Source organism: Gossypium hirsutum, chromosome A11, assembly GCF_007990345.1.
Source record: "Gossypium hirsutum isolate 1008001.06 chromosome A11, Gossypium_hirsutum_v2.1, whole genome shotgun sequence".
In the NCBI taxonomy this organism is placed as follows: Eukaryota; Viridiplantae; Streptophyta; class Magnoliopsida; order Malvales; family Malvaceae; genus Gossypium; species Gossypium hirsutum.
Genome location: NC_053434.1, coordinates 115,380,852 through 115,395,749, shown reverse-complemented (window position 1 = coordinate 115,395,749; position 14,898 = coordinate 115,380,852). Strand labels below are relative to the sequence as shown.

Genomic DNA, 14,898 nt, shown 5'->3' with positions numbered 1-14,898 from the left:
TAATTTAGAACTAATGCTTGTTAATAAAGCTTCAATGAATTGATTTAAAAAGTAAAAGTAGTTTTAATAATTTACAACAAAAATTCATATTAAAAAGAGTAAACACCTTCAATTAAAACTGCAGCAAGAACTCCAAAAATGACCTTTACAGCTTATAGAATAGCCTTACCACTTAAATTTTGAGAATGATACATGGACTTCAAAAATTATGGAGATGACCCTTTTTGAAGAAGTTCTTTAGCTTTCACTTGGCAATACAAGGCGATCTCGACCTTCAACTAGCTTTGCAGATTTGATGATATCTCCAGTTTTTATTTGTGGTAGAATCTCTCTTCCAGCAGTTATATATCTGTATGTTGAAGTTAAATTCATATGAAAAGTCTAGCCAACAATTAGCTCATACATAGATGTATGTAATCCAAAGGATAAGATGACATTACCCGAAAACGGAAAATTGACCTTCTTCAAACGATATGCCTCCCAAACCAGACTATAAACAAGTAAAATCATCATTATACAGCTTTAACCAGATAACTGGAAGATATATTGGACAGGCAAGGGTGAGGGGATGGTAGAAGTAGACTATTTTACCAGTATATCTGTGTTTGGCCCATATTCAGTTATGGCTACCGCAATTTCATCATTTATATATATGGAAAAACCTTTTTTAAAAACTTCATAATACTTGTGATGGACGCATGCCATATTAGACACTCACACCAAGTTTGGGTAACATAGGAAGCAGATAGTAAGCATTGAATTAGATGGAGCTTTGAAGTATACTTACATTTCTTTTATCGTATAGATAGAAGAAAAATTGATATGGTGACGAGTATTCCTCAGAGACTTCACTGTGTGCCATAGCAACAGCTCCATAAACAGATAGGGGAAGAACTGGCAATTCGCCATCCTACCAGGAGAAATAAAAGAATGAGACTGAACACAAAATTGGAAAATGGCATAGCTGCAATTTCTGGATATATGTAAAAAATCAGCTATGGAGTCATACCTGAACACTTAAGGTTGTTTTGTACAAAGGCTCAAACTGTCCTGATGGCATTATTTCTAGGGGAACACTGTAACCGTTCTTTCCAGTATCGTTTTCAGAGATGATAGCTTGATTAATACAGCTCAGCTTTGTTCCATCATATGCTCCATCTGTCACCTGAAGAATTATAACTAATTCTTAGGAATGTACATGTGGTTCAATCACCTTAAATTGCTATTGTTCACAAATATTGCAGCATTTTTAACCAATTCGCATACAGGAAACTAGCATGGTTTTAATCAGAAAGATCAAAGCACAAACCGATTCATCAACTAAGTAAGATTTCAGCCTTGCTATGTTTATCGTTAACAGATAGATATAGCTCAACCAATTAAGGCTCTGCTCCAACTATTAAGGTTGATTAGGAAAAGCATTTGCTTTTATGAGGGTATAGTCATGCTATCATCCGTCAATGGACAGCAATAGTGAAGACATTACCAACATGTCATTAAACTTATAGCATAGACCTAATTGAATTTATTTTAAAATGTAAAATGATATTGCAATAAAAACCAATGTCAAAAATAAGAAGTTTAACTACCTTACCAGTTTTGCAAAATTTCCGGTGGTTAGTGGTGCTGAATATCCATCCAAAACAACCTGAATTGGTAGAAGATAATCAGTTAACCGTAAATTTGTAAAGCGTCATTCAACTTAGCTCTGTTATTGTTTTCAACACCCCCAACCCCTCACGAAAGATGGTATAGTAAGCAGATTTAGAGCAATTGTCATGATTTGGTTTGTCTCAGCAGTATTCAATGTCGTTCTGAGGCCTGAGCTCCAAATAACGTGTTAGGTGACAATCAGAGATGTAGCAAGACAGTTGCTATCGACATGTGATAGAGTCTTAAGGTGATAGACGCAAAAGGACAAATTTATAGAACTGTCAGGTTCAACATACCTGAATGGTGGCAGTCTTTCTGAGTTCACCACCAGCTTCTGGGGAAAATGACGAACCATTTCCTTTCTCAATAGTAAGTTCAACAATTGCTCTCCCTGTTAGCCTAGAGACCATAACTAACACCATTTAAAATAAAAAAGTAGAGACAAAACCGGTTTAAACTTAAAGCCTACTAATCACAAATGCAATCATGCAAGCCAAACGGGCACTGAATGAAAAATTGTTACCATAGAGCAAATGAATTGTAAAAATATTTAAACAGCAGTCAAATAGTAGAGAAAACAGCTAGATATTAAAAAGATAATAGAATTGCATGTAAGTATGTTTGTAGTAAAGAAAATGGGGAAAACTATGTTGCATGCTTCAAAATAGGTAAACTAAAAGTAGATTAAAAATATAAATTGCATTAACCAATCAATTTAAAACATATAAATATAACAACCCTCAGTAAAACATTGAAATTCTGACTTTGGCTGTAGAAGACTGACCTTGGATATTTCAAGTATTGCTCAGGTAACAAAAAGGACAACCCCGGGGCCTATTCCACAATAATAAGTTGAGATGTCACTATACTTGTACTATTTTAACAACTAAACCTAACACATACAATCAACAAAATTTCTGCATATAAAATCAGCAGCTATAACACAAGTAAAGGAAGTCAATCAATATTTTGATCCTTCAAATATCTTACCGAAAATCATGAATCAGAATACGCACAAAGTATAACTAGGGAATACTAGTATAGTACTTACCTGCAACAACTCCAATTCAGCAACGGTATCTAGTGAAGATGCAAGGCCAACAGATACTCTATCTGGATCCTGATCCTTTATAGATTTTAGGAGTGCTTCCAATCCACCCTAGTAAACCAAGGAATACCACAATCAGTCCATGAGGTCTCTCTGCAAATGAATGAATCCATTCATCAGGGAAAAGTCCTCCCTACCAAAGCATAATATACATAACTGAGCCCCGGAACCATAGGTTAACCCATATAAACTTTTTGCTTGAGCATTTTGATGTGATAAAAAGCAATCTAAGGAAAAAAGGCATTCCATTTTCAGATATTAGGATACTTTTTTCTGGCTACAAACCAGATATTAGGATACTTCAAGAAACAAATTATATTCAAATGGGTGAGGGTCAAATTAAATATCTGATGCTGTATTTAAAATTCTCATCAGGTTCTTTTTCTTCCTTTGGTGAACCAAAAAGTAGTTTGTAGTTATTCTTGCTGGAATGTGGTCTCAAGGAAACAAAAGTAGATAAAAACTATCGAGTGTCTCATTTAAGTTAAGATGATTTTTTTCTTTCACGGTACCTTCCCATCAACAAGAGATGAGTAAAGAGTTGAACCCTTCTCCCTTAGATCTGCTGGTATACTTGCCAAAATAGAATCCTTTCCATCTACTGCTATCTGAAGTTAATCAAAGAGATATAAAATCAAAAGAGAATAAGGAAAACCATATGCATATACTTAAAGGAACATGATATTGACATGGGAAAACAACATAGAATGAACAAAGATGAATTCAAATATGAGTAAGCTCCAATGGTATGAGTTCCTTAACTTATTTAAATTTTATACAAAAGGAACTACTAGGTACCTTTAGAGCTTTCTTGACATTACCCTCCATAGTTCCATAAGGCTTTCTTTGTGGAATCCTTAGCAGGTAGGAAATATCTTCCAAAGAATCCTATAAGCAAAAGAAAGATGGTAAAAAAAGGCTGATTAGCATCTAACCATACCTATGTGAATTCAATTATCAGTTTAAAACCTGTATAGCCTTCATGTTTGTATTTGCTGGGATAGCCCTTCTTAAAGCAAGCTCCCCTGTCCTTGGAAGCTTTGTTTCAGGAGAGTAAAGCACAGCATTGGCAGGTGAAATAGACCAGAAGTCCCAACCAGCTAAAGGTAATGGAGAGGTAATTTCGGCTAAAATAAGTATCACAGCAATCACATTCTCAAGTTTCATCGTTCCATTAATCAAAGTTGACAAGTTGAAACTTGTAGGAATATTTCGGCATTGTGACTTATCCTGCATCACTAAATGCACTTTTAGAATGTAGGGAAAAGCTTGAAAACAGGATTGGGTTTGAAAAAGAATCATAAAGAAAAGATTAATGACTAAGAACTAGTAAACTGCTTGGATAATTTTAGTTCATTTATACGGAATCATCAATGATACATCCCAACTCCAAAAAAGATCATGTAGCATATGGCTAGTCATAGGCATAGATCATGGTCTATCTAAATTGTTCTAAATTGAGATGAAATTAAGAAGTACCATGTCACAGAACACAGACTCAAAGCATTAAACCCACAAATTATATAAAGGTAAATTCAACAAGAATTCAACGTAAAACCCCAACCTTGACAAAGGCTTCTTTAGAAGCCTTGCATTGACCTTTAAGCTGAAAGGGTCTTGCATTCTCTTGACTACGAGCTTGACTGAATCGAAAAGCGAAATGGGTCGATAAAAAATGGCGCTTTTGAGTTGAAGGACTGAAAGAAAGAGTAATGGAAGAGGATAAAGGAAACGCCATTGCAAAGAAAAAGGGAAAAAAAAAGGTAGAAGGCTGGTCGTTACAGAAAGGAAAGATGGAAGAGGTTTTGGCGCGCCTCATCTAGAAATGTGATTACGTGGAACCTGTTGATTGGATGGTTTTGGGCTTTGGCAGATGAAGTTAAGGACGTGTTTGGATTTTACACCTCTAAGAAATAAATGCAATTTTTTTCATTTATAAAATGTTTTTGATTAATTTTCAATAAAAAAGCTTGAAATTTTTGCTCAAAGAAGGGATTTAATTTTCTTAAATTATAATTTAATAAAAAATTTAGATAATTAATTTTTACTTTGACTTAATCCAACTTGTCTCAACCGAAAAGCTAAACGAGGAATTTGGGAGATTGATTTGAATCCATGGAGAGAGAGAGAGAGAGTTGGGAGTATAAGCGAAACCAACACTTAAAATCTCACTGGAATAAACCCATTTTTTTTCCCTTTTTCTTCTTCACATTTCTGCATTTGCTCTATGGATTTTTTTAGTTTATTGTAGATCGCAAAAAGAAAACAATGGCAAACTATTTAGCTCAATTTCAAACAATAAAGAGCGCTTGTGCTCATCTCATCATTGCTGGTAAATCCCTTTTTAATTGAATTGAAACTCTTTAACTTTGGGTTTGGGTTTTTCGCTTTTTTGGGGAATTTGTAAGTTGTTTGGATTTTTGTTGTGGAAATTTATGAAGGGTTGGTGTTAATTATTGATGATTTGAGCTTTAAACTTTTTAGTTGATTTTACGAAGTGGGTTCTTCAAAGACTGAGGGATTGATTGGTCACTCTCATGTATTTTGTGTGTAAATATAAATTCAATACAAACTGCAAAATATATCAATTCATATTAAATGTATTGTTTATTAAATGTGTCAATATGGAGTCTAGTTTCTTACTTTCTAATTGGATGAATTCCAAGTTTGCTGCTCTGCAAGATGTTTGTATGTTAATAATAACTGGTGAGCCATGTCTTAGCATGAAGTCATGAACTAGCAAGGAATCTATTATGATATTCTCCTTACTTATATTTCTAACTGTTGCAAATGAACCGTTTACAGTTGAAGATGTCAGTGACTTATGGCCTGCCGTCAGGAACAATTTCGAAGAGAGGCTGCCATTCAAAAGAGCTTGCTTGAATAACAAGACCCGTAACCCTGTGTTTTTGGAGAATTTGCCTGCTGAATTTGTGTTAACCACTGATGCAAGATTACGTAGCAGATTTCCTCAAGAGCAGTACTTATTTTGGTTTCGAGAGCCATATGCGACTCTGGTTCTTGTTACATGTGAGGTACTTTCGATCTTGTTAACCAGTTTACAGATTCATAGACCTATGACCACACAATGAGAAAAATAAAACGGTTCTTTAATTTTTTTTTTCTAAATTTTATTTATTGGTGTCTGGTTCAATCTTACATGTTGATGTTCATTTTTGTATGTGTGCTTACTGTTTTATTCACGTCCATTGTCCCCAGGACCTTGATGAGTTCAAGAATATTGTTAAACCACGCCTGAAAGTGTTTGCTCAAAATGATGAGCGCGAATGGTTTATTATATTTTTATCTAAAGTTCATCCAAACAATGATCAGGCCACTAAAATGGCTAAGAAAGTATATGCCAAATTTGAAGCTGATTTCAGCTCCAAGAAGAGGGAAAGGTGAGCTTGCGGCTCTCAGCAGCTTGCATATATGTTCTTATTGATTTCACAAGTACTATTTGTATTGTTGCCAATGATTTTAGTGTTGAAGTAATGCTTTGATCTTCTGCATGCATGTTCCAAATCTTTGCAAAAGAAAAATTAGGCGAAACTTTGAAAGTAGCACCCTCAGGAAATTGGTGTTTGACTTCCTATGTCGCTTTCTGATATTCTAAAACTGTGCTTCACTTAGGTGCTGCAAATTTGACATATATGGTCCTGAACCAAATTTTTGGGAAGAGTTAGAGTTCAGGATTATGGATTCTATCAAAAATACATTGGATAGACGAATACAATTCTATGAGGATGAGATACGCAAGCTTAGTGAACAACGATTCATGCCGATTTGGAACTTCTGTAATTTTTTCATTCTGAAGGTTTGGTCCTCTTCTGAAAGTAATGCAGTCATGACTGATATTGATCTGGGGATAAACTTTATGATTTTCCACTCTTTTGTGTTACCTCAGCTCCATTTTTATCTTAAACATATATCATAATCCTTTTCTGGTTTCTATCTCTGGAGATTGTAAAAGAAAAGGCAAACTTGGCCAAACCTATTTTGCTGTTTAATTAATATAAATCCTTATTAACTATCACATTAGTTTACATATCCCAAATAAAAAACAGATTATTTTAAGCTTGGATGTTTAGTGCTTCATTTTTCTTTTTCTTAGGAAAGCTTGGCTTTTATGTTTGAGATTGCTCATCTTCACGAGGATGCCTTACGTGAATATGATGAACTAGAATTATGCTACTTGGAAACAGGTATGAATAATATATATATGTTCCTATGTGTTGAGTACCCATTTTGTTTTGTTTTAACTTTGCTACTCCATACTCTCTTTTCTGTTTATGATTCCAATCTGCACTGTGATTTTGGCACATGCCTATTTTTAAGGTTCTCTTGTAACACTTGAAAACAATAAAGTTAAGCTGATTAACTATTTGGCTTCTACTAAATAAGGGTGGGTAGTTAGGTAACCATTCAATGCATACAAACTTATAAATAACTATTCCCTGTTGTAATGTGAATATAAGTTTCCTTATAATCAAATTCCATTCTTTATATAGTGTTTAACTTTTTCCTGTAGTTCTTGTACTTGAAATTTGGCAGCCCCAAGATATTGATTATGACACAATGTTAATGTGATATGGCTGCATATCTCAGTTTCTTTTTTTGGAGTTGACTTGGTAGATATGTGAGCACATTTGTCATAAGGCCAAATCTATGACTGGTAATTGTCAAGGTGTTTTCTTGAAATGCTCCCCTTTTCTTGTGAATTTTGATAATTTCTTTTTATCCCATAGCACTTCTTGATCTTATTTATTAATATATAAGTGCAGTTAATATGGGTGGGAAACATAGGGAGTTTGGAGGACTAGACTGTGGTGATGATCGGGCAGCACTGCTCAACCCTGGAAACAAATCATTAACACAGATTGTTCAAGGTGACTCATTCAGGGAATTTGAATTCAGACAGTATCTCTTTGCTTGTCAATCAAAGGTGACTTTAAGTACTTATGCATCACACTATCTGATTTCGTGAGTAATTACCACTAAAATGAGTTTGTGTTTGTTATTGTCAATTTTTAGAAATTTATCAAAATGCCCTTCTTAATGGGTTATTGGAATCTTATGGTTAATTTTTCAACAGCTGTTGGCGATGCAATTCCACATGATTTAACTTTAATCTTCCTTCAAATGTTCGATGTGTGTTTCTTTCTTCGTAATTGGTTTATTAATTTCAAGCCCATAGTTGGAATGTCTGTGTGTCTGCCTATACTGTGTCTCACTGATTAGTGTTAACTTGCAGCTCTTATTCAAACTGAATCGTCCTTTTGAGGTTGCTTCGAGGGGTTATTCATTTATAATTAGTTTCTCAAAAGCCTTGGAATCAAATGAGGTATTTGATAATGTTTATTTTCTTCCAGCAACAGTTTGGTCACTGTTTTCATTTTTCATGTTTCTTTCCTCATGGATTTGTTGTAGAGTATTTTGCCCTTCTGTATGCGTGAAGTTTGGGTAATCACTGCATGCTTGGCTTTAGTTGATGCAACCAGTATTCAATATAATGATGAAGATGTAGCCCCTGAGACAGAAAAGGAGTTCTATCGCATTCAAGGTGATCTTTACTCACTATGTAGGATTAAGGTAAATTTTTTATTTCTTGTTTTAAATAAATAAGGGATTTCATTTGTCATTTTGTAGAACAACCACTGAAACATATTGATAATTGTGGCAGTTATTGAGGCTTGCATATCTAATTGGATATGGAACAGAGATAGAAAGGAGTCCTGTTAACAGGTACGCATTCAATTTTTGGAGATCAAATCTACCTTTGACTTTCCATGAATTTGGTTACTTGTGCAGTTGAGGCCAGTTTTCTCACAATCTAATTCTATTGTTTCTTTCTTTTGAGTTGAGGCCAGTTTTCTCACAATCTAATTCTATTGTTTCTTTCTTTTGAGAAGTGCTTCTCTAAGCATGCTGCCTTGGCCCAAGCCGGCAGTTTGGCCTTCAGTTCCAGATGATGCTACCTCTGAGGTGGTTGTGAAAGAAAAGGCATGTTATTATTCCACATCTAAAAACTCATAAAACCAGAAAAAAAAGAAAAGGATAGGTTCGCTGCATGATGACCTATTCTTATTCAGTAGGCTTTTTCGAAGTAGAAACTTTTCTGAGAGAAGAAACTAGATCAAGTTAGTAGCTTGTGTCTTTCATTGTCTGCATGCTTCAGATCAACATAGAACTATTGTTTAACGGTGGTCTTTCCTTACCTTACCTTGCTAAAACTTCGAAGAAAGTGGCCCTGTTTTGGAAGTACATAATAACACTTTAAATCTTCAAAATATAGGTTATTTAATGGCAATCATTATTCAGCTGTCAAGTTCATAGCTTCTAAACTTAAGGTGCTATATGATCATACCACTTGAATAGTATTATTGTTCTAGATTTTAATAAAGCATCATTGCAATTGCATGTGATCATAGTCATAAGCTTTATGCATACACAATTATCTAGTCCCTTAATGTCTTTTTCTATTTTGATCAGCTTTACTTTCTTTATTTGGTTCAGATGATCCTGCAAGAAACTCCTAGAGCCAAGCACTTTGGCATTCAGAGGAAACCCTTGCCACTGGAACCTACTATCCTTGTACGTGAGGCAAACCGGCGAAGGTCTTCACGTTCTGTTGGAAACTCATCAGAGATTTTTTATGGCAGTCTAGGGTTCAATGATGGGTAAGGAAATCTCAAGAATCAAGGCAAATGTTTCTTGGCTGTTTTATGAAGATGAGTTACTATTCAATTGAAAGATTTTCATTTAAAGAAATTAATTGACCTTTTTTTTTTTTTCATTTTCATTTTGCCATTTTGTTTTTCAGAATTAAAAGTTATGTCAAGTAAATATATATGCATTCTGACAGATTAGCTGCAGATGTACCAGCAAAGATGCCCCAAGCAGATAAAGCACATGGATTTATGATGTCACGTACATACTCATCTCCTGGAAATTTCGATTGCTCAATTGGTCGTCCTATGAGACTTGCTGAAATTTTTGTTGCTGCTGAACATGCTCTGAAGAAAACAATTTCAAATCCTGATCTCCAGAAAATTTTGTCATCTGTAGAGAACTTCGAGGTATCAAACTAAGGCTACACACATGTACTGTTCATGTTTCCACTGTTGAGAACCATTACACACATGTACTGTTCATGTTTCCACTGTTGAGAACCATTCTTTTTGGGAGGGAGGGAGAGGACAATCTCTTCTTCAGCCCTTGCTAGTTGAATTGAATATACTTGACAATCTCTTATCTCCTCCCCGTTCATATTTGATTCCTTAAAAAAAATTAACAAACATTTACACCAAAATTACATTCTCCTTGGGGTTATCACTTTGAGTCCCTAAGAGTTTAGATGTTACTTGTTAGACCTTTATTCATTCTATAGTCCAATAGTTATTTTTTGATGTGGGAGCACTGATATTCAATATTTTATGTATCTTCTGTTTTTGTCTCATCAATTCCTATTTGGGTCATGGCAGCAAAAATATATGGAGCTCACTAAAGGTGCTGCTGACAATTACCACCATTCTTGGTGGAAAAGATACGGAGTTGTCCTTGATGGTGAAATTGCGGCTGTCTGCTTTAAGCGTGGGAACTTTGACCTAGCTGCAAAGTCATATGAGAAGGTTTGTGCCCTTTATGCTGGTGAAGGATGGGAAGATTTATTAGCTGAAGTCTTGCCCAATTTAGCTGAATGTCAAAAGTCACTCAATGATGAAGCTGGCTACCTGTCCTCCTGTGTGCGATTGCTTTCGCTAGATAAAGGTTTATTCTCATCAAAGGAACGCCAAGCTTTTCAATCAGAAGTTGTTAATCTAGCACATAATGAAATGACGCACCATGTTCCTCTTGATGTATCATCATTAATTACATTTTCTGGAAATCCTGGGCCGCCTATGGCACTATGTGATGGGGATACTGGTACCTTATCTGTGACCGTTTGGAGTGGATTTCCTGATGATATAACTCTCGATTCTCTTAGTCTCACTTTGATGGCTACATATAATGCTGATGAAGGTGGTAAGGTATGGTTTCTAAGACAAGATGACGTTAGAATGTTTATTAGCTATGGTGTAGCATGATATGACTCATTAATTTGATTCATATTTCAGTTACGGAACTCTAATGCCACTGTACTAAAGCCTGGTAGGAATACAATCACCTTTCCTTTACCACCACAGAAGCCTGGTTCCTATGTCTTGGGAGTTCTTACTGGTCACATTGGGCAGTTGACATTCAGATCTCATAGTTTTTCCAAGGGAGGTCCAGCAGATAGTGATGATTTCATGAGCTATGAGAAGCCAACCCGGCCTATCTTGAAGGTACTCTCTCTGTCCATCTCTCTTTTGGATTTGAAGTAGTCTTCTCATGTAATATGGATTAAGAAATGTTAGGACAATAATTTTCATCATCATCTTAAAATGCAAACTGTTTTCATTATTAAAAGTATAACTTGGTAACATTCACAGCTATAATATCAGGAAGCCGTCCATTCTTTTGCTCTATTTCTTCAATCTTCTGATCAAAGTTTATCTTTCACTTAGGTTTTCAAACCAAGACCTCTAGCTGATCTATCTGCAAGTATATCATCTGCCTTACTGATTAATGAAACTCAGTGGATTGGAATTATAGCACAGCCTATAAACTACTCCTTAAAAGGTGCTGTCTTGCATATTGATACTGGTCCTGGTTTAATGATTGAAGAGTCACATTCCATTGAGATGGAGAGCTACAAAAAGGCTGGACAGGGCTCGGTTGGTACGGAAAACTCTGGTGATGCTACAAAAGATAGTTCTGCGGCTGCAAAAGATTGTTCTCCAGCTGCTGATAAACACTTTGAGCAGTTACGTCTTGTTAGCGGCAAAATAGAGTTTCCAGATTGGGCCAGTGATGTATCCTCAATTTTATGGATTCCTATTCGTGCTATTGATGATAAGCTTGCAAGAGGGTCATCTTCAGGTCAGGAAAAAGAAAAAAGCACAAGAAAGTTATGATGGTTTTAGTTTTTAGAGTTTTCTGCATCTGATAGATAGATCATTTATGTTATGTTGCATGCTGTGGCAGGGGCCCCTGAGAAACAAATTATTGTGGACAGAATGAGGACAATAGCTTTGAAGCTTGAGTTTGGGATATCAAAGAACCAGATCTATGACACGTAGTGCCTTTCCTCATATATATATTTTAGTTTTTCTATACATTTGAGTATGAATTCTCTTTTTCTCACTCACTCACATTCACAACACACCTACCAGCATCTGTATAAGCCCTCAACACAGTCTCTCATATTTTGTTTATCTGGCTTTTTACTGGTTTTGCATTTGAATTCTGAACTTTATTACGTGTTCTACTCTATTGTGCAGAACCATAGCTCTGCATTTCAGTGATCCTTTCCATGTGAGCACAAGAGTCACCAATCAATGCAATGATAGGACTTTGCTTTTGCAGGTTGTCTGTCCTTAGTTTCAACCACAGTTGTGTATGCATGTTTCTTTTGGAACATGTTAATGAAGTGACTATAATTTATAAATATAAGAGCTCAGACTCCTCATGTCTTGATTTTCTTATATATTGGAGATTGCAATGAACATTTTAATTGACTAGAAATTATAAATAATTTTATCGAAATTAGTATTACTTTTGTCTGATCTACTTTTGATGCTCATCTTCAGTTGTCATATGACATGCTTGACCTTGATGTATAGCATCCACAAATGTGATAAGCTTATACCTTTTTAATGGCATTACTCAACCAGTGACTATACCACTTCATATGAAATAAACTGGCAGTGCATGTTGAATTAGAAATTTATTGTATGTGGTAAAGTAGATGTATGTGTTGCATGTGAATAGGAGAGGTTGTTTCAATCATACCATTCATGTTTTATGCTGAAAACTACATTCTCATTCATTTCTTTTATGCTCTGCAAAAGTTTTTTCATTAATAAAATAGAAAACCCCAGCAATGTCTGGAGAATACAATGCTAATGTAAGAAACAAAACAATAGGACCATCACATCAAACACACCAATTTATCTTCCGCCAAACAATCACAATTCTAACATATTTTAGCTCATCAACCGGCAGATCATATTTTGCATGAAGCTCATGTTGGTTCATGTCATTTCCAGGTAACTCTTCACTCCCAAGTGAATGCCACATTGTCTGTTTATGATGCTTGGCTTGACCTTCACGATGGATTTACACATGCTGGACAAGGTAATGGAAGACCTATTTCTGCATTCTTTCCTCTCGTCATATCTCCAAGTTCAAGAGCTGGACTCCTATTCTGTTTATGCTTGGAGAAGAGAACTGCTGAAGGTACCGACTTTTCCTTTTTTTATCGTATGAGGGTATATGGATGTAGGCTTCTATTTCTTTGACTCTTGTTTATTCAAATTAAATTCATTGACCTCTATATGTTATACCCTCTCACATTGCCTCATACTTATGAAAATCAATCAATCTCTTGCTTTACAGATGAAAATAAGGTACCAGCAGAAATCATATTAAACATAAGATATGAAATTTCTGGTGATAGGACCATTGGGGCACACCCACCTGTGGCTATGAAATCGAATGAAAATGATGAGGATACTAGTAAGAATTTAGTCTTCAGGAGTGCTCTTTTTCTGCAGCAGCCTGTCCTTAGCCCATGCCTGGCTGTAGGATTTCTACCTCTTCCTTCCAATAGTATTCGAGTTGGGCAACTTGTTACCATGAAATGGAGGATTGAAAGGTTGAAAGACATTGAGGAGAAAAGAGTTCCTCAAAACAATGTAAGTTAAAACAATCTTATCATTCACCAAATTCAGTCGGGTATAAGCATGAACCTATGCACTAGAAGTCGAGTTAAATTTTGGCATATTTCTCGTTAAAAAAAGACCCACATCACCCAAGGCTTAACATAATTGATTCATTTAGTCACACCTAAGAGGTTGCATTTAACAGATTTAGGGTTCGGATCCTAACAACTGCAATCCTTCCCTCTTTCCCCAGACTATGGCCTGCTTTGTAGAAGGAAAATCCTTAGAGAAGCTATTAGTGAATACTGTGCAACGCTTCTACTTTTTTGTTTACATTCAGCTACTACAAATTATGTTTATTGTAATGACAGGACAAGATGTTATATGAAATCAATGCAAATTCTGATAAATGGATGATTGCTGGGAGGAAAAGAGGGCATGTTTCTCTTGACATGAAGCAAGGTTTACGAACAACTTCCCTATTTACCTTTTAATACCGATTCCTGTGCTTTGCAGCTAAGCAGAAAGCATTAATATTTCATTTCTGTTGCTTGAAATTGTCATTTCTTTCCAGGTTCAAGGATAGTTATTTCCATATTATGCATGCCCCTTGTTGCTGGATACATCCACCCTCCTCATCTTGGGCTTCCGGGTATCGATGAAGTGAGTATAAGCTGCAGTCCTGCCGGATGTCACCTGGTTTGCGTCTTGCCTCCTGCTCCAAGTTCATCCTTCTGTGTTCCAGCATGATTTTCCTGGCTGGTTTGCGTCTTGCCTCCTGCTCCAAGTTCATCCTTCTGTGTTCCAGCATGATTTTCCTGGCTTCTTTAATCAGGTCATATTTTTCGGCTTTCAAAGTAGATTCCATTCGGCGAAAATCTAAGTCCGAGATAAAATTCATGTCTCTGTTCTGATTTTGCTCAATTTTTGTAAGTTTTCAACTTTTGGAAGAAAAAGAATCAAGAGAACTTAGTTGATTTAGATCAGAATAGATAGCTCCTTCAGTGCCTTCAATATCAGTACATATACAAAGAACTGTGTAATAGCTGTGCACAACACATTATGCATATCAATGCGATTCAATTCCATTTTGAGTTCATATTCTCATCATGTTTTTTTTTTTTAAAAGTCATGTACAACTCTTAATTTTTATTAAAGCACTTTTGTCCAATGTTTATGTCGGACACATTTTTTTGGCGTATGCATGGGAATATGATTCCCCAAGAATTTTTCAAATATATATAAAAGTTTGAAAAAGATTGAATATGCCTGTGTTAGACATATACTTGTATTTGATATCAAATCCATCCATACTTGTATCTGATACTCAAATTTGAGTCCAAGCAACCAGATGTTCATCATCCCAAACCTATTCTTGTTTAATAAATT

At 35.5% G+C, this 14,898-nt stretch overlaps 2 protein-coding genes across 5 annotated transcripts; one reads left to right on the top strand and one right to left on the bottom strand.

Moving 5' to 3' along the window:
* Positions 1-39: 39 nt before the first annotated feature.
* On the bottom strand, positions 40-4,607 carry LOC107886805 (peptidyl-prolyl cis-trans isomerase CYP37, chloroplastic). Its single transcript, XM_016810886.2, has 12 exons — positions 4,326-4,607; positions 3,731-3,991; positions 3,560-3,649; positions 3,274-3,369; positions 2,705-2,812; positions 2,438-2,487; positions 1,950-2,052; positions 1,595-1,648; positions 1,010-1,165; positions 788-910; positions 441-490; positions 40-349 (listed from the first exon to the last, which is right to left on the bottom strand). The coding sequence occupies exons 1-12, from the start codon at positions 4,578-4,580 to the stop codon at positions 238-240; spliced, it is 1,458 nt and encodes a 485-aa protein (XP_016666375.1). The 5' UTR covers positions 4,581-4,607; the 3' UTR covers positions 40-237.
* A 215-nt stretch (positions 4,608-4,822) lies between these two features.
* On the top strand, positions 4,823-14,608 carry LOC107886762 (trafficking protein particle complex II-specific subunit 130 homolog). Of its 4 annotated transcripts, none has more exons than XM_016810818.2 (21): positions 4,823-5,093; positions 5,567-5,796; positions 5,981-6,162; positions 6,395-6,578; positions 6,876-6,966; positions 7,546-7,706; positions 8,016-8,105; positions 8,192-8,353; positions 8,445-8,506; positions 8,674-8,764; positions 9,278-9,441; positions 9,627-9,840; positions 10,246-10,791; positions 10,879-11,088; positions 11,311-11,725; positions 11,831-11,921; positions 12,127-12,214; positions 12,895-13,084; positions 13,244-13,542; positions 13,881-13,971; positions 14,084-14,608. In XM_016810818.2, exons 1-21 carry the CDS (start codon positions 5,030-5,032, stop codon positions 14,257-14,259), a joined length of 3,801 nt encoding a protein of 1,266 aa, XP_016666307.2. In that variant the 5' UTR covers positions 4,823-5,029; the 3' UTR covers positions 14,260-14,608. The 4 variants fall into 4 exon arrangements, with proteins under 4 accessions (XP_016666307.2, XP_016666313.2, XP_040935936.1 ...); XM_016810824.2 differs by having other exon boundaries at positions 4,824-5,093; positions 12,127-12,211; XM_041080002.1 differs by lacking the exons at positions 4,823-5,093; positions 5,567-5,796; positions 6,395-6,578 and having other exon boundaries at positions 6,025-6,162.
* The last annotated feature ends 290 nt before the right edge of the window (positions 14,609-14,898 follow it).